The 25,574-nt window shown below is 39.0% G+C and overlaps 1 protein-coding gene across 1 annotated transcript in view; it reads right to left on the bottom strand.

Moving 5' to 3' along the window:
- The window catches only part of RELCH (RAB11 binding and LisH domain, coiled-coil and HEAT repeat containing), a 123,158-nt gene that overhangs the window by 92,361 nt on the left and 5,223 nt on the right, over nucleotides 1-25,574 (bottom strand). Inside the window, 4 exon segments of the mRNA XM_039526034.1 lie at nucleotides 604-717; nucleotides 827-882; nucleotides 998-1,069; nucleotides 13,525-13,614. Of these exon segments, the coding sequence (XP_039381968.1) occupies nucleotides 604-717; nucleotides 827-882; nucleotides 998-1,069; nucleotides 13,525-13,614 (332 nt within the window).

Here is a 25,574-nt window from a genome sequence, read left to right as displayed (position 1 = left end):
TAGAAAATTAATTTCTCATTTCACTCTCTATATGCTATAATTAGAATACACATGACATTGATACATAAAATGGTTATTGTAATAAAAATTGATCAACTGAAGGTTTTCAGAAGATAATGTTCAAAATTTTACAATTAAATTCTTCAACACACTTTTTAAGAGTGACATTGTGTGTTTGTGTCAGCATGTTGGAAAATATATGGTAGTTTTGCATTTACAAATTATAACTGGATAATGGATTACCAAATTATAAAATGCTCTGAAATATAGTTCTACCCATTGTTATGTGCTCGCCAGCCCCTTATTTACACGTTTTGAAAACAAAGCCTATTTTGATGCATTACTTAGTGCTCCTGTATTTTCAAGTTATGGCTCTAATCAGAAAAATATTTATGACCATGCTTAATTTTATGCATGCTAGTAGTCCCACTAACTTCACTGGGATTACTCAGGTGCATATCATTTAGTGCATTTGTAAGAGTTTGCAAAACCAGAGCTCATTTCAAGAACTATTCTGACATCAAAAACAAATTTAAGAAACCTAGATTTGAAAACAAGAAATGAAGGCAAACATTGTTATCAGAAAGGTTAACCAAACTTTACCTGATCATCACTTTCATCTGAAAAGGTTATCGAAGTAAGCTTGTAACTATTCTTTAATAAAAATTCATTGACTAGGAAGTTTAGAGCTCTTTTCTCAAGAGGTTTGATTGGCTCCTGGAAAAAAGAAAACAATAAAAACTGTAAATCTTATGCTCACCTTCCTTATGGTTGCTATGCTACAGCTGTATGTGGGTTATTAACTCAATTTCTGTCAACCACCTACCTGAATTTCAGGACTTGATTTATAATTTTTTCGTTCCTGCAAAGGAACTTCATTTTCTGCAAAAAAAAAAAAAAAGTTAACATAAAATTTACTCTCTTTTACCTGGAAAGAGCTCAGCTACTTCTACATTGTCAAAGTAGAAAGACTTAAAAAAAGGTTTATGTACACCACCTGCAGCCTGAGTCAGGTTGGCTCGGAGGGCCTGAATGGTCTCCTTGGCTTTCCGTAGTTCAAACTCCAGGACTGGACAGGGATTTGGATTAAACACACACAGGCATCCAACCAAGGAAAGGGAAACAAAAATAAAATATAAAAAGCAAGGATGGGTGTAAAAAAAATATACAGTTTGTATTAAACAGAAAGCATGCAGTCTTTATGGAACTCATGGATACATGCAGCAGAGTTGGCCTGAAAGCAAACTGGTGAACATTTTCCATAATCATAGCGGTCTACAGTTAACAAAACTGGAAGTTCAAGCTGTCTGACAAGGAATCGCTGTAGGTTTTTAATAAAATTAATATAATGTGTATCTTAACTTTGCATTAAGTTGAGGAAAATGTTGTGATGCTTCCACCTCTTCCCTCTCCAAATCCTACTAACCAATATGCTGTGATCTTTTGGGATAAAACAAAGGGCGACTTTTTTAAAAAGCTAGAGTTAGAGGTAGTGGAAGCAGTTTGTGTGGCAAAGCTGAAATAATTTAGAATGCCATGGTATTATTGTCCTTTTAAACTATTTAAGGTTGTTTTATAATAAAGAAACTACACACTATTTTGCTACTTTGAATGAATGCCATGGAGACATCTCAAAGTTTGAATCTCGCTGTATTTTTTGCTATGAGACAGTTACCAAAATGTCATTTACAAGGTTTTTTGTTAAAATTGCTATGAGTTTTCTGTTATTTTCTAGAAGTAGAATTGGATTTTTCACTTTAACAAGACAAAGTGAAGCTACTGCAACAAGTCAAAAACAAATTTAGATATGCATTGCTAAATGAAAGACCTATATATCTCAGAGTCCTCAGAGGAAGCTTACAATACACTCACTTATTCATAAGTAATGTTTCCTCTGAAAGTCTTTACTTATACTACAGTTCTAAAACTAAGGTCAATTGAACTCAGATTCAAAATTGGAGATTCAAAGACTATAATAAAATTGAGCTGTTCAACGTCTCCATTATGAATTATCCTAACAATGTTCCAATAAAGTTTACTCGAACTAGTATTTTTTAAATGTGAGTACAGTGCCGCTACCTTGAAAGTTATAAAAATCAAGGTCAGATATACAGTGGCTGCCAATTTAAAATATACTTTGAACCTCTGTAAAAGGATTAAACAACTTTCCTTTTCATAGACATTTATATTTAAATCTTTTGAGGGAACCTATTTAGGGAGTTACCAGCGTCCAGACACCTTACTGATTCAACTCAGCCAGGTACAGAGTATGCGCATTAGTCTGAATATCAAATGTAGGCAATTATACTTATGGTAAATACCAAATATTGAATTACCTAGAGAAAAAGAAGTAGTTCAGTATTTAACTATAAGCGATAAAACTATATACTTAAGTATTAGCTTAAACTACTTTGGAGAGCTGAGATGGTCTAAACTAGTTTAATTTTAATACCGATGTTAAAATGCTTTAACTCTGTCAAATAAGTTTAATATATTCTTCACACACTCATTGCCTGGAAACACTTTACTGGAGTATTCTGAAACACTATTTTAGATGACAATGCCATGAACAAACTGTTTCATTTAATTGGCTCTTGTTTGTAAGATGTATTATTCAGTGCTAGATAAAAGTGTACAAATAATTCAGTTTCCCTGTTGGACTGTCATTAATAAGAGCCTCTTGACTATAAATGAGTGCATGGAAAAAAGATTCACTCAGTTTGCATTTATCCATCAAAACTGAAGTAGTAACTACAGTACATCACATTTACTATATGAAAGTAACTTGTTTGATGCACAGAATTTTACTGCAGCAGTACAAAAGCACAACTGAGGATATGATGAGAAAGTATGTAAAAGATCTCTTTAGTCAGCAATGCTGATCTGCAAACATTTCTGTGCAACCAAGTTAGAAAATGTTTTCACTGAAAATTACACATATAACTAATCATTTTTAGTATTTGCTTAAACATCTGAATATCACACAAGTTTATAGTTAGATTCTAAATAGTAATGTGTTGGTTTTTATATTTTTCAATATTGAATAAATCATGTAACTGACTGAATTTAGATAAAATAATCATTTAACAAAAAGTGAGCATGTATTCATATTTTTGGATCTCTTTAAAATATTATAAAATGATAAAAAAATTAACTACAGAACAATTGCAGATCAGAAGTGCCCTGCACCAGAATGATATAAATGTAAAAGAATATTGGTAAAAAACACAAAGTGGAGAAACTCAGGAATCCCACTGAGGAAAACTGAAGCAGAAATAAGAGAGACATATGACTGAAGGCATAGAAAGCCAAAAAACCCATGTCAGACAAACCCATGTCAGACGGCAAGAATTAAAATTTGAGTGAACTGCAATGATGCTGAAGGAATAAAAAACAACCATTATGACTTTACCTGCTTGTTCCTACCAAAATGGGTTACTCTGCTGCATGTTTCTCTTTAAATGGCTTAAGATTTTAAATGAGACAAATATCTGAGGAGCATTAGCTCTACAGTATGTCAAAACAACCACATTATATGGCACAAAATAAAACTGACACTGTTAAGTCTCAGACCTCATTTCTTATTGTGTACAACTCAGCTATTTTAGCTCCCACCAAGCTGACAAAATTTCAGTTTTCAGGAACCTAAATTTGCCTTTTTAAAAAAAATTTAAAGTGCACATTTGTCAGCATTTGCCTTTTCTTACTGTGCATGATTTGTAAAATGTTAGTCCAGAATATTGATTAATCTTTAAAAATATCATTCAGAATTAACTTTGAGAGAGACAATTATGCATATTTCAACATGCAGCTTCATTTCATTATGTCTTGTTACTGTATTCTTTATCATACAACAATGGCCAGCACCAACATCAATATATGCTAATAGTTCTAGCTGGGGAGATCTTTACTTTATTTAAGAGAAAAATTGCACTGCCTGATAACTTAGCAAATATTGACCATTGTATGGTATCAGTACCTTGTTGTCAGGGAGTTTAATTCTCTTGTGATCTAAGGGCAGCATGTATAAATACATCCAATGGACTCAGTCCATTGGACTGCTTTAAGTGTCAGGCTTGATGGACCAGCTATTAGGCAACCTGGAGGGAGGGCTTATCAAGAGCAATCCGGATTAGTCTAAGTGTTTGGCGTGAGACAGCTCTCTTAAGGAAGAAATTGAGTTTCCTCCCACCTCTGTGAGATTCAGAAGCTGGAGCTCAGAATGTGGCTAATCTCCCTACAAGAGGACATCATTGAACTTAGCACTGTGCCTTAACATTCAATGGTTTCTGTAGTCTATTCGCCTTCCAAGTCAGGAAGGCAAAACTGTCCAGGTAGAATTTGCTTCAAGAGACTGGGGTTGCTTGCTCCTCCTGCAAGGAAGAAGAGCTCAGATTGCCTTCAGCTGCCTTAGGAAAGCACTGAGTCTGCATTAGTGAAGTTGAACCTTCCAAGTAAGTAACTAAGGTCAAGATTTAAAAAAACCCACCATTATTTTCAGTGCCTCAATTTGTGGGTGACTAATCTGAGACACCTTAAAGAGGCTTGATTTTCAGGGTGGGTTGACTCAACATTTTCTTAAAAACCAGGCTTCTTTAAGAATCTCAAAATCATTAGACACTTGAGACTCTTAACCCTAAGGCTGAGAACTCCAGTTTAAAAACACTCTGCAAGTAAGGGCCAGAGAGTACTTCTGAGAAGGCAGGGGGACAGGCAGAAGGAGTGCAGGGCTATGCTATGTTACTAATCTTCTCTCTGCACCAAGAAAATAAAGTAGTTGCAATAAATATCTGAACTATAACCAGCTTGGTTCCTGGTTCTTGGAGAGCCACTGGATCAAATACATGCTTCTAGTACAATTCACGTTACTTCAGTGACATTTGTAATATTTTCTCTCTGAATCAGAGTTTGTCAGCCTTTTTCCATAGTATTTCACATATGACAGTGTAAAGGCAGTTACTATATAGGCAAGTGTCTCTATTTCTTTCATACTGTATCTTCTGAAGTCACTGTGTTTGCAGTGTTACTGTAGCTACATTGGTCCCAGGATATTAGAGAGAAAGAAGGTGGGCGAGGTTATATCTTTTATCAGACCGACTTCTATTGCTGAAAGAGACAAGCTCTCGAGCTATACGGCGCTCTTCTTCAGGAGCAGGGAAAGATACTCAGCATGTCACAGCTAAATACAAGGTGGAACGGACTATTTAGCATAAATAGTTACATACTGTAAGAGACCATTTCATCTGTGGTAATGAGATTACTAGAACATCCTGTAGATGCGGGGAGGAAGGGAGAACTAGACAGAAAAAAAAGAGTGATAGGGAAGGGAAGAATGGAACTGACAGATTTGACAGTTGGGATTGATTTTTTGAGTTAGTTCACATTCATTAATTACACAAATCAGGGCATCACATGCCTAAAATTTCCAAACCTACAGCTCTAGCAGGTATAGTTTAGTAGTTATTGGATACATTTTTCAAACTCCAATTAACATAATTTCAAATCACTACAATATTTCTATACCACAGAGAAAATTTAAGATGGAGCAGAAGCCTCATTTCATATATTCCATTCTCTTAATACAGGATGCTATAGTTTTTTATTGCAAATTTGCATTCTTTATTAGTCTGTAGAAATGAAACCTATTTTCATTAGCTTGTTATTTTACCCTAATGAATGTTAAGAGAAGGAATATTAAACCCTATCATCTCTTCAACATTACCTTTTATTAATTTTTTTCAATTAACTAAGCACTTAAAATAAACCATGATTTTAGGTGAAAGAAAAATCAAGTATATAATTGAATCAATTTTCCAGAAAAATGAGTCACCTTTTGGCAATTTTCACCTAATACCACAAGCTTTAATGACAAATGAATTTTGGATCACTCTTTTTGGATTGTTTAAATATGTATATAGGTAATTTCTGATACCCAGGTCTTGATGTATTATATCAGGGGTCTAAGCAGCAAAATGGATTTCTTTTAAGTTGCAATTTGGTTTGTCATCAAAATCCACATAACCGGCCTGATGAATTTTCACGTCTTACTTCTTTCCCACCCCGCAAAGAAATGAAGATGAAAAAAATTCAGTCACAGTACAGGTCCTCTTCATCAGATTCCCCAGATAAGCTCATATGAGACCCTGCCCTCCGCTCCGCCCCCAGCCACTTTAACTACAGATAGGATCAAATGGATGGGCAAAACTGAAGTGCACAAGACCATTTTCTTTTCTGCTTACAGAATTCACCAATGAAGACTGAACATCAATACTGAGAACTGGAATAGACAAATAAACAGATGCCTTGAACTATTACAATAAGAAGTCTGAAAATAAGGAGAGTGCTGTATATTATGGCAAGAAGAGCAATACAAGGACTTCCATTTGGCAGGTATCAAATTTTTGCCACTATATTCTTTGAATGTAGCAAAGTGGGTTCTAATAGTAACTAGCCATGGCACAATTCTGATTTTACAAACAAATCGGGACCAGTTTATTTTAGCTACTGATGAATACAATGGCTTTCTTTCTTACTGCTTTCAAAGGGGCACAACAATAAAATCAGAAATTATAGGTTCTGTCTAGAGAAATCTTTAAAAGGGAGGATAGCAGTATGAAAAGGTAGTTAATTCCAAGAGCTGGGATGAACTATTATCAAAAGGAGCCTTGTATATTAGATTATGCCCTCACTTCTTCCCAAGACTGAAATTCAAACTCTTAAGAGCACTATGGGCCGGAGTTCGCTCCCCGCAGCCCTGGGATTGGTCATTCGAACAGAGCTAGCTCAGCACGTTATTCACGTAGCTGAATTGGCTTCGCAGTTCCCCCAGTTCGTGTAGACCAGGGCTATGATATCAAAGTGTCTCCTTAGACAAGAGGAGAAAAAGTGAGCGAAAGGAAGAAGAAGAAGAAGAAGAAGAAGAGGGATTAAGTTAGTCAAGTTTATTTTGCTAATTTAAAAACAGGTTGTCTTTGCAACTAAGAGGTACTTTAAGAACAACAATTGTAGCTCAGATTTTATTTAAAGGGACACTGAAAATTTAAAAAAAAGAAAGAAAAGTCCAGTGCTGGAAACAGTTCTCCCTATGCTAAAACAACACTTAAAGATTAAATAAAATTATTTTCAATCTTTTATAGTAGTTTATTTTGTGTGTTTCTGACAGAACTGTGCATCACCGTGTAGCTCGAAAGCTTGTCTCTCTCAAAAGAAGTTGGTCCAATAAAATATATTAGCTCACCCACTTTGTGTCTCTAATATTCTGGGATCTACACAGCTACAACAACACTGCATATTGTACAGTTGGATCATCATTTGGGTGGATCATTCACACAGCAGCAGGGGAAAGAGATTTGTGCTGCCTTTAGCTAAACTAGGATTCAAACTCACTGGATCTTTTTGAAAACTTTAAATGGTCCTAGCCACAAAGGATCAGTATTCAAACTTGCACCTGTTCCAAAATTCTTAAGTCACTTTTTTAAGACAAAAATATTTTGTATACATTACCACTGACATAGTAATGTCATGCAAAATTGTGCTACTAGTTTATTACTTAAGTTTATAGTCCATTTCTGTAACATCACATTTAGAAGGACCAATGAGATCTGTTACACTAATACCAAGTTACAAGGAAGGCCCAAAAATATCTGAGTTTCTTTCAGTTATTTAAAAAAATGCCCCTTGCTATAGTTAAAAACTCTTAATTTTTACTTTGATTTGGAGTAGGCTTTCTAGATTTTACATTGGAGTGCTATCAAATTTTCTGTAATTAAGGTTCCTTCCATCATTTCTGATCAAAAGCGACTGATGCAGTATTATAATGGTGTGTTAGCACCACTATAGTTAAGGTTGCATCAAGACTTCTGTGTAAAATTTGACCACATTGAAACCTCTAAAATCTACATACTTACTCAGATTTCTTTGGAATTTCATGAGCTCAGGAGGGTGAAAGGTATGGTTAGCGATCCAAATTTGGGTTCATTTGAACTAAGGACAGCAGTGATATAAGCCCAGAAAAAAGTAGCCATTTTTTCAAAAAGTTTCTAGGGGGTTTTTTTTGCGCCACACCAGAGATCAAACTATGGATTTGATGTGCATCAAAATGGTCTCAACCTGTGGAGTTTTACTGAAGGTAATGCCAGTATGATGCTGTATGATTGAGTATGACCATTTATATAATTGATATTACAATATGCAATTGCAATAAATCTTGAACAAAGTATGTCATGTAAGGTGTCAATAGAAAAGTTATGATTTACTAAGTATGATTACCTTGTTTATATGCATGTATCATCTTTGTATCTGAAGTTATATATAGGCTATGTACTGGTATTTTAAAGGTGTTGTATTCCTGGGTAACACCCACCCGATAGAATTTACGTTAGGGCCAGACAGCTATGTATTGATGGCCTATCAAAGGCCTCACAGTGGACCAGAGAAGAAACTCATCCAGCCCAGATGGCTCTTCCTGAGGACACCTCAGACTTCAAGGGGCCAATGGCCACCCGCTATAAACTATGTAAGGGCATGTGATATATTCCTGTAATTCCAGATGCCATCTTTGGCCAGTAACAGCTCATGCCACCTTCCCTCTAATCCCCTGGATCTGGCAGTAGCCAATGGGAATTATTTGGATACACTCCATGTGCAGTCAGTGTGTTAGGCACTAGATGTACCTACATTATGTAGTGGAGGCGGTAGTTGGGCTTACTTTGTAAAGATGTGTTTGATATGAGGACTTGAGTGAATTACTTTGACATGTGTAAGAGCTCTGATTAGACTATGAGATCTATATTTCGCAAACTCCAATGTGTTTGAGCAAAGGCAAAAGCTACATGTGTACCTTCAGGATGCAGAATGCATCATTTCAGTGCAGACTTGTGTACATAATATAATTAGCAGAGTACAGGGGTATTAGCATGAAGGATACTGAGTAGCGAGTTGGGATATGACAGCAGTCTAAGCATTTATTATCTGCATGCACTCCAGGTAAAGTGAGTGTGGGCAAACTTTTTGGCCTGAGGGAGACATCTGGGTATGGAAATTATATGACAGGCCACGAATGCTCATGGTTCCCGGCCCATGAGAGCTGCAGGAGCGCTGCTTGGGGCACGGGCAGCGTGCGGTGCCCCCTGCTACCCCTATGCATAGGAGCTGGAGCGGGGACATGCCGCTGCTTCCGGGAGCCGCGCAGAGCAGGGCAAGTCCCAGATCCCACTCCCCGTCGGGAGTTAGAGGGCCAGATTTAAATGTCCGAAGGGCTGGATGCAGTCCCCGGGCCGTAGTTTACCCACCCCTGGTGTAGCTATGCTGAATGATGGAGGCAGTAGTTAGCTCTGCTTGGTAGAGGTGTATTTGCAAGATCTGTGAATTACTTGGAGTGCATGACACAGTTGTAATTATGGCCTTAGATCTAGGTTTTCCATTATCATGTTTGTGAGGAAAGGGAAGAGGTGCATGTTTACCTTCAGCATGCAGCAGGTATCATTTCTCTGCAGAACTGCATAGGTTTTCTCAGGAGCAGGGCACAGAGCTTTTGTTACAAAGGACATTGTCCGCAGTGAGATGGAATATGAGATGACCTAATGCTTGTTAAGTGAAACGGAAGGTTGAGATAGTATCCTGTGAAGCAGTGTAAGGGAGATGCAAAAGGCTGTGAAGTGATTCTTAAATTGTATAGGCATGATAATCTTTCTGGGGGGTTGGCTAAATGTGCGAGTATGTCAGGATCCGTAACCTCCTGATGCCTACAGTGACAAGAGCCAGTGTGAATATAGGCATATTGAGAAGTTGCTCGAAGAGGGTGGCATGATCAACCTTCCCCCTTCTCCCTGCCCCTCACATTTGTCCTTGAAAAGTATTAGCTAGAATCCTGGGGATGAGAGTGAATGGGTTGTAGAAGAAGGTGAAGAGCTTATACATTTCAGCAACTGGAGGGGGAGGTACCAGAATAAAGGTATTTGTATTAATGGGGCATTGCTGAAAGAAGGCAGAGTTAAGGCTGTATGAGCAACCTTAACAGTGCATTTCCTGGTTTTCAGAAGTTTTACTCAACTTAATATTTTGCAAAGGGACAATATACCATCAAGCAAACTTATCTCCGTATTAAAGTAGTTTTTTGTGAATGAACAGAGCTAATGCTCTGATTGGGGTAAATTTCCCCATCTCTCCTCAAGTAGCTCTTACGCAATTTATGCGTTCTGGAGTGTATGATAAAACTGGGCAAAGTCCACAGTAGTTCTCTCAACAGCAGGGTTGGGGGGAAAATAACTTTATCCATTCAATTTCTTCATTCAAAAAAACCCCACCAGCTACAAATGTCAGGGCTTTCTGGAGTACTTTATTTGTAACACATTCTGAGAAGGATAACAATTCTAAATGCATAATAGAAACTGAAACTTGTAGTGTGTATGTAGCAAAGTATGGCCATCAGACAGACAACCACCATCTTTAATTGGTTGACCAGTGCAATATGCTCATGGCAAGAAATACCATTCAACAAGTTGGTTGCCAAATTCTGCACCAGTTTCAACAATCTTCTGAACAGCATATTGTGACACTGGTAGACCAGTGCCAGCTCATGCCAAAGTCCCTAGGTCTCAAGTTTATACTATCAAATGCATAGCTGGAAACCAGTTTGACTCACCTTTGTATTGTTATTGCTAAAATAGGTATTAGACTTGTAACAATGTGTTTAGACTTTATGAAATGCTTGTAAATTGCTACATGTATTAATCTTGCTTATTGTACTTGTAACCCTTCCTATAAGGTAACATTTAGTGTTTGTTCTGTAATTGCAAAAATGTTTGCTTTGAAACTGTAAATCCAGTCAGGGGAGAAGCATTACCAAGTGTGAAATACTAGTTCACCACAAGAGATGTTATCTCTTCCCCAACAAAAGCAGGTCTACAGACATCGGACAAAAGATTTTGTTGATTGCTTCCCACACAGCCCTGAAGAGGGTATGTGCCCAAGCCTTTATCCTGTCACAGCTTGAACACTGTGGGAAGGAAGTAAAATGCCTGTTAAGGAGAAATTATTCCTATGCTGCTTGAACTCGGAGGGGCAAGAATTTCTAAGGATAACCAGGAGTCCCCACCTGTTTTGGCTGGGTTAGCCCTATAGGTATACAGAGTCTGCTTACAATAGAAGTTACAGTCACCTTTCGAAAGGTGACTCACTCATGTGTGTGTGTGTATGTGCACCTGCTTTAACTTTGTAAATAACTCATTTCTTTTTCCTAGTTAAATATATCTTTAGTTGGTTTGTTACAGGATTGGTGATAAGTGTTGTCCTTGGTTTGAGATCTGAGTACAACTGACCCAGGGTAAGTGACTCATCCTTTGGGACTGGGGGTAATCTGAGTATTATTGTGGGTTTTTTTCTATAAAGCAACCATCTATCACAAAGTCAAGCTTGCCTGGGTGGCAAAATAGTCGCCTTGGGCATTCCAGTCTGTCTGTGACCCCATGGTAAGACTGTTACGTTTATACTCCTAAAGCACTATAAACTTGTTACAGGCTTGGCAAAATCTCATTACAGAACATAAAACCAGTTTGGAGTTTTTGCCCTGTTTCCTGGCAGTCTACTCTGAGGTTGGCACTCACAGTGGTGAGTCACTCCAGACAGCGTGACACACACCTCAGCGGTTTAATTTCAAAGTAAAAAGACAGTAACATGCGTCACATCTGAGAGAAGCTGTTGAAACCGTACGTAAAAAAACAAAAAGTAATCTTGGCCATTGCTGCTCTATGATCACGTAACTGTAGCTGGACCTACTTCTAGACCCCTCTCGATTGCAAACAAAAGAATCATAGAAGCAGCAAAGAATCCTGTGGCGCCTTATAGACTAATGCTTGCATCCGAAGAAGTAGGTATTCACCCACGAAAGCTCATGCTGCAAAACATCTGTTAGTCTATAAGGTGCCACAGGATTCTTTGCTGCTTCTACAGAACCAGACTAACACGGCTACCCCTCTGATAAAAGAATCATAGAATATCAGGGTTGGAAGGGACCTCAGGAGGTCATCTAGTCCAACCCCCTGCTCAAAGCAGGACCAATCCCCAGACAGATTTTTACCCTAGTTCCCTAAATGGCCCCCTCAAGGATTGAACTCACAACCCTGGGTTGAGCAGGCCAATGCTCAAACAACTGAGCTATCCCTCCCCCAAAGGTAGAGAAACATCCTTAAAAAGGGGCAGCTATCCTTGCCATTTCCTGTTGCTTCCCTCATCCAACATCTTGTGATTCACAGAAAAGAGCAGATATCAAAGATATCAATTACACTTGAGGTTGGGATCAAAGAGAAACCTCTCATATATATGTTTTTTATTTAGATAATGCTTATCTGGCCTGGGTGTAGGCTAAGCTGATAGAAAGTACCTGGTAGATAAACACAGATCCTTAATTTCATAAGGTTGCTATGGCCAGCTAGTCTTCATTAAATAGCTCATCTGCTGAAATCCAGCTTTGAGAAGGTAGGTCAGATTAATTCCATACTATTGCATAGCTTATATAACAGTAACAAGAAAATGATCTAGTGATAAGACTACAGGAGACAGCTGCATTTTAAGAATGTATTTTAGGCTTCACCATTATCTTAAAATGAGGCTTATACTCTGTGATGCACATATCATAGTTGGGTACAATATGCCTCAGTGATTTGTTATATCAAGTCTCTTATGTTACAAGTACCCAATTTTCTACCTGCTGACACTGAAAACAGTGACAACTGAAAATCTAGGTTGTTTCCCCCTCATGGCTCTGCATCACTAATGCATTTCACAACTAGAACCTAATTAAAAGGGTGGTTTTGGGTAAGACCAAAAATAATCCAGTACACACTCCCAATGTTATATTGGCTCTGCATCGTTGACAAGAAAAGGTATGTGTCACTTAATACAAGCAGGTACCAAATACTTGGGCAGAGCAGATCTGTTTAAAGAAAAGAGTTGCCATTTTTAACATGGTCCCTTTTCTTACCACCACACTAAGTGTCTACAGCAATGGGTAGTAGAAAAATGAAGTCTCCCCTTATGACAGTTGTCTGGGAACTAAAAAAAAAGAGGGGGAATTTATGACCAGCATACTTACTGGGGTTACATTGGCATTAACTGTCTAGTCACTTACTGGTAACCTGTCAGTGACAAATTAACACAGGAATAATCATCAGTAAGCAATGGTTGCTCTCATAGTGCAGGTTTTGACAATTTTCAAGTACCCCTGTGGTTGTGGCAAACAATACATTGAGGAGATGGCAGTACAGCATAGAATCTCATGTATTCTGGGTACAGGGCATTAAGGGGGATATATTTTGCTCCTCTTCATTCCTAAAATTACTTAACAGCAGCACTTCAGCTGAGCTAACTGAAAGATGATTTGGAATAAACCTGAGATAGTAAAATACAATCCAGTACAATATTTAACATGTTGCTGGAAAGGAAATGCTGCTGCCCAAAAAACCCCCATGAAGCCATACGGTAACCCTAGTATTCTAGGGCTCCCATCCCACACAAAAGCCTACTCACCTGCTACGCGTTCGTCTGTCTCCCTGTTTCCATCATCAGAGTATCTTGCAAAGTCTAAGGAATCAAGGGTACTAATGCTTCCAGCTCGATCTACAAGAGGTGAAACAGGATTTTAATCATTTGTAAGAAGTCCTAAAAATTGCAACAGTTCAATGAACAAAAAATAAATGTTGGGGGGGTTTTAGAAATTTTGAAATAGATCGTTACTCAAGTATTGTGTATGGTTAAAATTTTTGTTTTTTAAACCTTCAAACGTTTACAAAAAGTAGTATAATAGCGAAACAAGATATTTAAGAGCTCGATTTTTTTTATTTATTTATTTTTTTAAAAAGAGCACTACAGCAAGATTATCCTGACTATAGGGAAACATGCAACAGGGAGGGGAAAAAATGTAACATTCTTGCTTCCAATAAAGTATGTCAGGAAAAAACTAATTCTCTGTTGGCTATACAGCAATCCTTTTTCCGTCAGGTGCCACAGAGTTTTTTTTGTTTATATCCTTTTGCTGTTATACATATGGTCTAATTACTTTGTAATGGATTTCAAGAATACCAGCTCGGTTTGCATTAGAAATTTTAATTGCTAGTGAGATGCAGGTTTGTGGCTGCTAGAATCCTTTACTTTATTCCCTATTCTAATGTTTTGAGGCAGTTCAACAGATATATTGCAATCAGAAGAAATGCTTCTCTATAGTGCTCATTGCTGTTCTGTGTGGACAAGCCTTAATAGGCAACACCAAAACCACCGTAAGAGAATGGGAGCAAAAAGTTAAGAAAATTTCTACAGCAGGAAACTTTTTATAAAGATTAATGTGTGCATTTTGCAAAAAAAGTTTAGAAAACCCATCTTTTTCTGTATGCTTACTGTATATTTGCAACCTAAAGTCACACATTTATAGTTACATACCAAAACTGTTAAAAGAACATGAAGGTTGCAAAGTCAAGCATTGAAAAGTTAGAAAGTGACACACTGAAGGTTGCCTATGCATTCTTAATTCAGCCCCCTTGTGTGTCTGCATTATGATACCGTCTTTAATTTAACACATTCTATTTTCTTCTCACCCACAGGACCCCAGCTTCATTTGTTGCAGAAGTTGGAACGTGTAGTGAATGAGCCTGGGACTGGAAGAAGAGAAAAGCTCGTAGCATGTTAAAGCAGTTGAATGCTGCTCTGGAGAATTAGAGCAGCGGTTCTCAAACTTTTGTACTGTTGACTCCTTTCAAATAGCAAGCCTCTGAGTGCGACCCACCTTATACATTAAAAACACTTTTTAATATATTTAAGACCATTATAAATGCTAGATGCAAAGCGGAATTTGGGATGGAAGCTGACAGCTCATGACCCCGCCCATGTAATAAGCTCACAACCCCCTGAGGGGTCCCAACCCTCAGTTTGAGAATCCTTGAATTAGAAGCAAGGATAGAATCTGCCACAGATACAAAACTGAAAAAAAAGCTTCAATGGGGTTTCACTCAAACTATTTAATGGGAGTGGAAGAGGCGCATATCACAGATAACTCACACAAAGTACATATGTAATTTTCACAAATAAATAACATTATAGACAAAGTAATCTAGTTCAGCCTGAATTTGTCTGGCCACATTAAATAGCAAGTAGAATAGATATCTGCATTACACAACGTAAATTAAACACTAGACTTAAGTGAAGAAAACTATTTAAAAAACAAGTCCCTCTTCTCAAAAGGAAGATTTGAAACAGGCTTTAAATGTAGATAGAAATTTCAAAAAGTCAATTGTGAAAACAAAATTACCGAGAAACCTTAGGTAGCTGTACTTAGAAGTGTGCAATATTTTTCAATTTGTGTCATTTAACATCTTCATTAACTGAAGATGGTGAATTCTATGGATGTTTCAGCAATATAGATAAACACGGTATAAATGCTAACTTGTTACTGAGCTTCCAATGAACCTCCCTTATTTTGTAAATGCAGAATTCAGTTTTGTCCTGTCTAGGACATTCTGTTATATAAGGTCAGGGTGCAAGACTTGCAAGACTAGAAGATACTATACTACAATAACTCCTCAGTTAACATCCTCTCGCTTAACATTGTTTTGATCTTATGTCGCTGCTCCATTACAGAACATGTTCGTTTAAAGTCATGCAATGCTCCACTATAACGTCGTTTGGCTACCTGCTTTGTCCACAGCTGGCAACCCCCCCCCGCCCCCCCATCAGCTCCACTACATCCCGTCCCCCCCCCCCCCGCACCTCCCACCTGCCGGCAGACCCCACGATCAGTGCCTTCCCCCTCCTTCCACCCGCGGCAATCAGCTGGTTTGTGGTGTTCAGGAGGGAGGGGGGAGGAGCGAGGACTTGGCGCGCAGGCTCCCTGCCCCTCCCGTCTCCTGGGGGAGAAGAGGAAGGTTAAGGGTGGGGGCTTGGGGGAAGGGGTGGAATGGGTGAGCCGAGGGTTGAGCCCCCCACCCCTGGTGCTTGCAGAGTAGGGGAAGCTGCAGCTGCTGCACAATGTGCTTCTCCTAGTCTACAGCACCTTCAGCCTCCTCGCCTGACTCATCGACTGCAGTGCAAGTGGGCTGTGCCTGTGTGGGGTAAGGCGGGGGCACCTCCCATTGCTTCATGCTCAGCAATGATGATTGTTTCTTTAAAATGGCTTGCAACTTATACCTGTATTAAATTGCTTGTTTAAAATTGTTTAAAATGTATATAATGCCTTTTATCTGGCTAAAAAAAATTTCCCTGGAACCTAGCCCCCACCCCCAATTTACATTATTCTTATAGGGAAATTGGATTCGCTTAACATCATTTCACTTAAAGTCGCATTTTTCAGGAATATAACTACAACGTTAAGTGAGGAGTTACTGTATTCATTTTAGATGGTCACTGAGCCAAAACTTTTAAAACAGAAGCAAATGAAGAGAAACCCTCAGAAATCTTCAGAAGAAATTAACTTTTTGAGCAATTAGAGCAGCGATGAAAGTTAGCAAGCCACCTACTAACAGGCTGGAATTCTATAAAGGGTTTTCAAGGGCCATGGGTTTCTTTCAAGCTAGTCAAATGATAGTAGTCCATGATAGCCACTCCAGATTAGATTAAATGCATTGATCAAGAGCATATTATTTTTCTTACTATTTTTGGCACGTTTTAATGATTGTTTATGGACAAGAGTAACAGAATTAATGGTTACACAAGATACCAATTATAAAAAGAGACAAATGGTTATATTTTAAAGAGGGCATGTTCCATCCCTAGGGATGGAACATAAAATGGAGTCTGCCAAGTACTAAAACCTTTAAAGCAAATGACAGTACTCCACAAACAAGCAATGTCATCACACGTTTTAGAAGTTTTAGATCATACGAAGTAGTAGTTTCCTAAAGACAGTTTGGTTTAAATCCTGATGCATATGGGGCAAAGTCAGAACCAAAATAACCCATAGCAATAATGAAAAATAACTTTGTATGATAGCAGGTAGTAGCTCACACTAGCATCCTGCTCTGGAGAGGCAATAGCGACACTGATTTACCGCTGCCTGCTAAATAACTAGTCAGAGTCTACTCTAAGTAGACAACATGAAGAGCACAGAGTAGAGAGACTGTCCAAGAAGCTTTACCATTTGACCAGTACAACTCTAACCACAAAGTATTTGGTTTCTGAAGCTGATTACATTCCATCACCATTTTTTTAAAATGATCTACTTCACTTACAAATTCACACTGACAAAAAGTATGTTAGGAGGAGCGATTTATAAAAGAAAAGTGTTCCAGCCTTAAGTTGTTACACAGTCTAACAGCTGAAGTCTAGGGTGAGTAGGCTTCAATTCAACCAACTTTAAAGTACAGCAGCAGACATTTGCTGGGTGTTTCTTACAGACAAATATGAAAAAAGTCCCTGCTCTAAACAATCTTCATATTAAAGAAAGTTCAACCTGGTGTGTACTCAGTAATAACTTCTTACGTTAAAGATGAGACAAGGTGGGTGAGGTAATATATCTTATTGGACCAACTTCTGTTGGTGAGAGACACAAGCTTTTGAGCTAAGTGCAAAAGCTGATCTCTCTCACCAATAGCAGTTAGATCAAAAAGATATTACTGCACCGACCTTGTTTCTCTAGCATCCTGGGACCAACACAACTCCAATACTGCATCCTTTAAAGATGCAAAGTTTGTACGTACATTTCTAGTACTTCGTATTTTGTATCACTGCAGAGACAAAACAGCTTTAAGAATGCAAACTGAATTCCATTCTGGCACAAACAGATTTCTTATCTAAATTCCAATTACTGAGCCAAACTTTGAGCAATCCCAGTGAAACACAGGGGAGAATTTTTATAACTATTGATGCATATGCCGGAGACAGCACAGCTTGATGCAGAACGCACACTGTGTTTGTAGGTCTGGCAGTCAGAAAGAACATCTTTTCTCTTGTAAGCACAACAGATGTCTTAGGGTCACTAAACTCGGAACTCTCCTGCACCGAGTTGTTTGTCAGACTATAATCGCAACTTAACAATTTTACAAAACATTTCAGTTCTTTTAACAAATATGATATCCAAAAAGATTTTAGCTCCCCTCCCCTTAAAATATAAAAAAAATCATACTAACGATGTAACTGAATATTGGAGACTGAGTTGTCCAACATACATTATTTTGGCCAACTGATTAAAAAGTTTAACATTTAGAAATATATAAATTAATAATTTTTTCATCCCTGGCTATAAAACTCATCTGTTGCTTCTATTACACCACCCAAGAGCAGTGCAAGTATGGTGTCACTACACAAAGCTTTGTTTTGGAAAGAGAAAAATAATGGCAAAAATAGTTCCTCATTCTGGAAAATGACTAGGCAGTATGTCATTAGTTTCTAATTTTCTCAAAGTTTTACTTCATATGAAATTTCACGTAAGTGTTCTAAAGGGGAGCAATATTTCCCCGATGAAATAATGACAGTGCTTTTATCCCAGTAGTTCCTAAGCTTTCACTGTAGCAACCCATGTGAGATGGTTTGGTGAGCAGGCACGCTTCTGCCAAGTCTCTTCATGTTATGCCCAACACAGCTGCCTCCATCTCTACTCTTTTCTGTCTCCCCCACTGTAGTTATAAAAATTATTAGCTGCTCAGGCACAGAGATGACCAAGGATGACATGAACCACCCTGGCCTTGCCTGGATGTAACTGAGGTGTACTGTGCAGAAGCCTCAATTGGATGCTGCAATGTAGTTTTTTAACCAGGCAGCACCGAAGTACTAGGCATACAGAGTCAGCATTTCTTCCACAGATGGAAATTCTGGGATATGTGGGGCAACAGTAAAAAATGTTACAGTTGCTCCCAAGAGTAAGAGGTAGGGAGGGATGCACATCAGACAGTAAATGTTGCAAAATATAAGTCTGTAGGTTGCTTTTAGGGGTTATTTGTCAAGTCTCTTTTTTTAGATTTTGCCATTAAACAAGCAGCAGCACAAGTGAATGTCTTCCTGTAACTTTGTCACACTGGCAAAAGCAATGCATTTGACTCATTTCACTGCAACAGATCACATTTTGAAGCTGCTATGTTTCAGAATTCTATTGCTGTCAACAGAGATTTCATTTTTCACAGCATAAGAATCAATGCTTGAAGTGAGGTGTTATTTTGGATCTGTGGATAAATGTACTTGTTAGGAGTGTGGAGTTCCCAATGTTGGGAGAAAAACGAGTAAGTTATGTAAATAGTATTTGGATACTCGGAAGCATTTTTTTTTTTGGTGTGTTGCATAAGACCAGGCATCTGTCAACCATTCTTTACTCTTTCACCATGCCACTCCCCACTCATCACACACAATTCATCATACACTATGCTATATATTCCTTAAAGTGAAAGGTGATGTTTGTTCTACGTAGAATAACTTTTAGAATTGCATTATTTCTTCTATTAATTCTTATGTCTTGATGTTTAGTTTACCACTTTATGTTTTTTACTTTAACAAGTTCAAATACTGCAAAATAAACCTTCTTGATATTAAAATCTTTCATTTATTAAACAAACAAACAAAGGTTCCTGAGGATCTGTGGATAAAATGCTGTGATCAATACAAATAATAATACATGGATAGCATCCACAACAAGTTTGGCAGAACTGAAGGGGGAGGACATCTTCCTGTTCAAGCAGCACTGCTTCTTCATGGTCACTGACTCCCACCCAATTCTAGCTGCCTATTTTCTAAAAATCTTCCAACCCCCAATCATATTTTAAAAGAAGGCTGACAAGATCCTATGTCACCTCCCCCAACCACACCTGCTCCCTTGCAACCTGGAGATTACTTGCAGTTCTCTTAACCCCTAAGCCTGCTCAGTATGCTCATTCGCTCCCACTGGCTGACTTCTCTTGGTAACTCCTTCGAATTTCTTCTTAAAAATTCCCTCAGATTCCTTCCCCTCAAAATATAATCATGTTGTTGTCATGCCATCATAGAAAACCACCCTTGAACCCACCTGCTCCTTCAGCTACTTTCTCCTTTCATCTCTAAACTCACTGGAATGTGTCTTATACAACTGTTGCCTCAAATTCCTCTCCTACAACTATTGTGGACAGGTGCCCAGTTTTTGACCAGAAAGTCTGGTCGAAAAGGGGACCTGACAGCATCTGGTCAGATATACTGACTGGACACCCAAAGTCTGGTTACGGCAAGCAGGAGAGGTGCTGGGTCATCACCTGTTCCAGCCCCTACTCAGCCAGCGCCACCTCCTACCTTCGTCTGGTGGCTGCAGCTCCCAGCCCTGGCTCTGCAGGCAAGTACCTCCTAACCTGGGTGGTGGTGGGGTGAAGGTGGGAGGCGAACAGCAATTGGGGCGGGGGGAGAGGAGTGGATGGGGGCAGGGCCTCAGGGGAAGAGGCAGTGTCTGATTTTTAAATATTACCGAGTTGGAAACCCTACCTCCAACCTCATACCCAAAACCCTGGTCTTTCAGTCATCTCCTTGTAAATGTACGTCAATTGAAACTTGACAGGGGAAAACACTGTCAAAACACCACTAGTTAACACCATCCGTATAACGGTCACTCAGGTTCATAACTTTGCTTCTATCTCTGAATTTTCCCTCTTAAGCTATGTCTATGCTGCAATGTAAGCCCAGGGTTAGTAGAACTCAAGTTAGCAGACCCTAGGTTTGTTAACCTAGGGCTTGAGTATCTACACTCATTTGTAATCCCAGGTTAGGGATTGTTGAACCCTGGGTCCCTACCTGGGTCTCCAGCATCTACACTGCATTGTGTGGGCCCAAGTGCAACCATACACATCCCCAGGCGTCCTCCTAAAATGTGGCCACTCTAGTCCTTTGTTTGTAGCACAGTGTGGAAAAACTTGACTGTCCATCAAACTTGACTGTTCAGAGGACAAAGAAGGTTGGCCCATGGGACTTCTGGAGGACTCACAGAGTAAGAGTGCATCTACACTGCAAAGCAATAGGAGTTAGAACCCCAGGTCGAGTCTTGATTCAGGGTTGGACCTGTGATGTGTGTATAGACAGACGGGAGGTTTAGGCTTAAACCTGTATTCAAACTCTGGGCTTACACTGCAGTAGAGGCATACCCTTAAGCCTCACCCACTTCCAGGCCCTCCTGATCCTCAAACCCTCTGCAGGTCCATTCAAAATGCTGCTGAGACTGTTCTGAAATGCCTCCCTCTCTTTCACAACAGCATCAAATTCAAGACTCTTATCCTCACCTTTTAAACACTGCACCCGTCTCAATTCTGCCCCTTATTTATTTTATTACACGGTCTCCAACCTGCTCTGCTCTGCCAATAATGCCTACCTGAATTCCCCATTTATCCACTTCTCTCACAATCACCTTTTCACTTTTTTCCATGTTGCCCTTTATGAATGAAATGCCCTCCCCAAATGAGTCAATAAAGCCCCATTGCTGCTACAATTTCTATAGGAAAATGCCAATTAGGCTCATCGGCTTTAAGGTGAGAAGGGACCATCATGATCATCTAGTGTGACCACCTCCATATTGCCGGCCAGAGAATCTCACCCATTCACTCCTGTAATAGACCCATAACCTCTGGCTGAGTTACTGAAGTCCTCAAATCATGATTTAAAGACTTCACATTACAGAGAATGAACCATTTACATTAATTTAAACCTGCAATTGACCCATTCCCCACGCTGCAGAGGACAGCGAAAAACCCCCAGGGTCTCTGCCAATCTGACCCTGGAGAAAATTCCTTCTCAACCCCAAATATGGCGATCAGTTAGACCCTGAGCATGTGGGCAAGATCCACCAGCCAGACACCTGGGAAACAGGGTCCTCTCCATCTAGTGTCCCCTCACCAGCCCTTGGAGGTATTTGCTGTTAGGTGCTTGTGGGACAAGTGGACAAATGGGGAATTGAGGCTGGCATTATTGGCAGTCCCATCATGTCATCCCCTCCATAAACTTGTCAAGCTCAGTCTTGAAGCTTAGGCTTTTCCCCCCCGCACTATACCCTCCTGAAGGCTGTTCCAAAACTTCACTCATCTGATGGTTAGAAACCTTCACCTAATTTCAAGCCTAAGCTTGTTGATGGCCAGTTTATATCCATTTGTTCTTGTGTCCACATTGGCACTTCATTTAAATAACTCCTCTCTTCCCTGATATTATTGAGCCATCATAGCTCTCCTCAGTCTTCTTTTGGTTAGGCTAAACAAGCCATGCTCCTTGAGTCTCCTCTCATAAGGTAGGTTTTCCATTCCCCAGATCATCCTAAGCCCTTCTATGCCCCTGTTCTAATTTGAATCATCCTTGTAGCCCTTCTCTGCACCTGTTCCAGTTTGAATTCATCTTTCTTAAACATGGGAGATCAGAATTGCACACAGTATTTCAGGTGTGATCTCAGCAGTTCTGTGTATAATGGTACTAATACTTCCCTGTCTCAACTGGAAATACCTCTCCTGATGCATCCTAGCACTGCATTAGCCTTTTTCATGGCCGCACCACACTGGCAGCTTAGTCATCCTGTGATCAACCAATACACTCAGGTTTTTCTCTCCTTTGTTACTTCCACCTGATACATCCCCAGCTTATAGCAAAAATTCTTTTTGTTAGTCCCTAAATGCATGACTTTGCACTATTAAATTTCATCCCATTTCTATTACTCCACTTTACAAAGTTGTCCAAATCTTCTTGTATGATATTCCAGTCCTCCTCCATATTTGCAGTATCTCCCAACTTTGTGTCATCTGCAAATTTTATTAGCACACTCTCACTTATCATAAAAGCTGACAATAATCAAAAACTGCATATAGGTCACTGATGCAATGACAAGTGACCATCACCGTTACCTTCATCTGCTCCTTTTTCCTTTGACTGTTACACCCACTTTCTACAGCTTAACTTTACACTGTTAACTCTTTGGAGAGGAAACTTTTTACTATATATTTGTACAATGCCTAGCACAATAAAGCAATTATTACAATTATGTACTCGCCTCAATCACTTTGCCTATGATTTAGGTTTGAGAACTGTTACTAGAAAGTGTCCAGCAAAACACTCCTTTCTTCTTACAGCATATTCACACCTTTCTTGCTTTCTTTCATCGTTTTCAGTACCACTCATTTGGAGTTCAGAGGCTAAGGTCTGATCTAAGCATAAAATGTAGCTGGACACAGCTATGTCAGTCAGAGATGTTGTATGATAAGTATAAAATTAAAGAAGTAAAGTTAGCTTATTGGTTAAGGAAATGTGTGTGTTGTAAAGAAGGGCCCTGACTAGAAGGAAGGCCTTGAAAAGAATGAATTATAAAGGTCGAAAAGAATGAAATAGGGAGGATATCTGGTTCAAAAAATAACTAATGAATAGGGTGAAGTTTTGAAAAAGAAGGCCGCTGACTGACAGGGGTGACTGCAGATGGTTTTAAATTAAAACAAAGAATCTGTTTTAAAATGAGCCAACACAGCCCTTCCCTAAACCACACACTAGTGTTAAAACATATGTAAACCCAGGTGCAAAGAAAAACTGTTGGTTAGCAGGAAGGTGGGGAAGAGATAAGGAGGAAGAGCCTTGGGAAAAAAGGAGTTTGTAAATCTTATCTGGATTAAGACTGGAAAAAAGGGTGAACTGATTCAAATTGTTTTTTAGCTGAAGACAGTAATTGGCAATGACATCACTTGTTTGTTAAAGGGTATAAGTAGTAAACTCTTAAAGGGTTCATTGCCCTAATACCTGCCAACCATGTTGGAGCCAGCCAATATGGGTCTAAAGCACCCCCAGGTTTAGCCTATTTGTAAGTATCTTATTCAAATAATTAATTCTTGTGTTACTGTTTGGATATAGTAGATTGCTTATTAGACTTTTCAGGCATGTTTAGAGCAATTGTATAAATATCATTTGGCCTTTGCATTTAAAAAGGAATTTATGGTTACTGTAGTGTTTGTTGGTTTCAAATATTAATAATTTCAGATATTAATAATTCCAACGGTGTGAAATTTCCATGCCTCTGAGCAGCGTAGCAATGCTGACCGAACCACCAATGTAGGCTCAGCTAGGTCAAGGGAAGGATGAGTCTGTCAACCCAGTTACAGATGCTTGTGGAGCTGGTGATCCCACATGAATGGAAAAAACCCTCCATCACAGTATGCTGCATCTATACTACAGGGTTATATTGATATAACTATAGCATCATAGCTATCCTGGTGCAGTCCCTGGACTGAAGACCCTGAGTGTTGAAACAGAGAATTTCACAACAATTGAAAAAGCAGTTTAAAGAATTTACTGAATGGAATTGGTGTTAACAGCCTGTATTTGTTTGTAGTAGATTTAACAACTCATAATATTGCCATAATCTGAAATGACTGTTGGAAAACGCATACAAATTTCACTTTAGGGGAGAAGGAGCAGAAAAAAAATCTGTCCCTTGTTAAAATTTATAACTGTAAAGATTTGGCAGTTTTGCATAGCCATGACCATAAGAAACCTGCTGGTAGTTTTTAGGATTCCAGCTGGTTCAAACATTACAGGCTGAATGCTCTCTGGGCTCTTTGTTGAAAGAATGCATCAAACATCACTGAAGAGCACAGTTTTTCCACACAGTCAGTATTATTTCTTGACCTGCTGTTCTCAAGGTACACTGGTGTTAAGGCTGTCAGTGAACACCATGCCTCCTCAAAGGCGCCACCAAAAGTTTGTGGGGGTGGAAAACAAGATTCAGGAATCGGAAATGGAATTTTATGTAAACTCAGTATGCCTCAACTGATATTGCAGTGCTGCTGCAGAGAAGACTGTGGGTGCAAAATTATCTTGAGTTTGCTTGGGTGTGAGCACTGTTACAGAGCTTGAAAACCAATCAGAGGACTGTAAAGGGTAATGAAGTTTTGTAAAGCATTAAAGTGAAGCCCTTAGTGGTGTACTTCAAGTAATAGAGTTAGCTCTACATTCATGTAGGCATCTTCATTAACAATCTGGAAAGGGCAGGGTTGTTGCAAAGAATGTCTGCATCTGAATTTCTAATAGTACCATTGTTTCTATTTCATTGTTTACAGCTGCATCCTAATACATTGTTGCTGCCTGATAATGGAGAACACTATTTCAGAAATATATAAAACGGCAACCATTTGAATATTAATTGTCTTTGGGAGTTCTATTTGACCAGTTTCAGGTGAAGTCAGAGCAAGTTTCTGAAAACTCAAAAGCTCCCATCTTTTTTATGGTCCAGTGGTTTGTAAAGTACTTGCTGGTGAACAACAGACAGGTTACTGGCCACAGGCTACTTACTAGCTGTCTTTTCCAGCTGCTATTTTGCATTATCCTAACAGTAGTCTTCCATATAAGGTTGACTGGGCTATTCTGAGCAGAAGAATTTCTTCATTATGAAAAGAAATGTGAAAAAAACCAAATTCCATTGCATACTTAATCTTTGGGTCGTTAAATGGATATATTTGTTCAGTGAGTAAATGATTATTGAGGCCCTCAATCTTATTCTATATACATGCATATTATAAAGCAGGGGTAGGCAACCTATGGCACATGTGCCAAAGACGGCAAACGAGCTGATTTTCAGTGGCACTCACACTGCCCAGGTCCTGGCGACTGCTCTGGGGGGCTCTGCATTTTAAATGAAG

Source organism: Mauremys reevesii, linkage group 2 (genome assembly GCF_016161935.1).
Source record: "Mauremys reevesii isolate NIE-2019 linkage group 2, ASM1616193v1, whole genome shotgun sequence".
Lineage (NCBI taxonomy): Eukaryota > Metazoa > Chordata > Testudines > Geoemydidae > Mauremys > Mauremys reevesii.
Note: the sequence above shows the minus strand (reverse complement) of the source record. Positions and strands in the feature narration are given on the sequence as shown.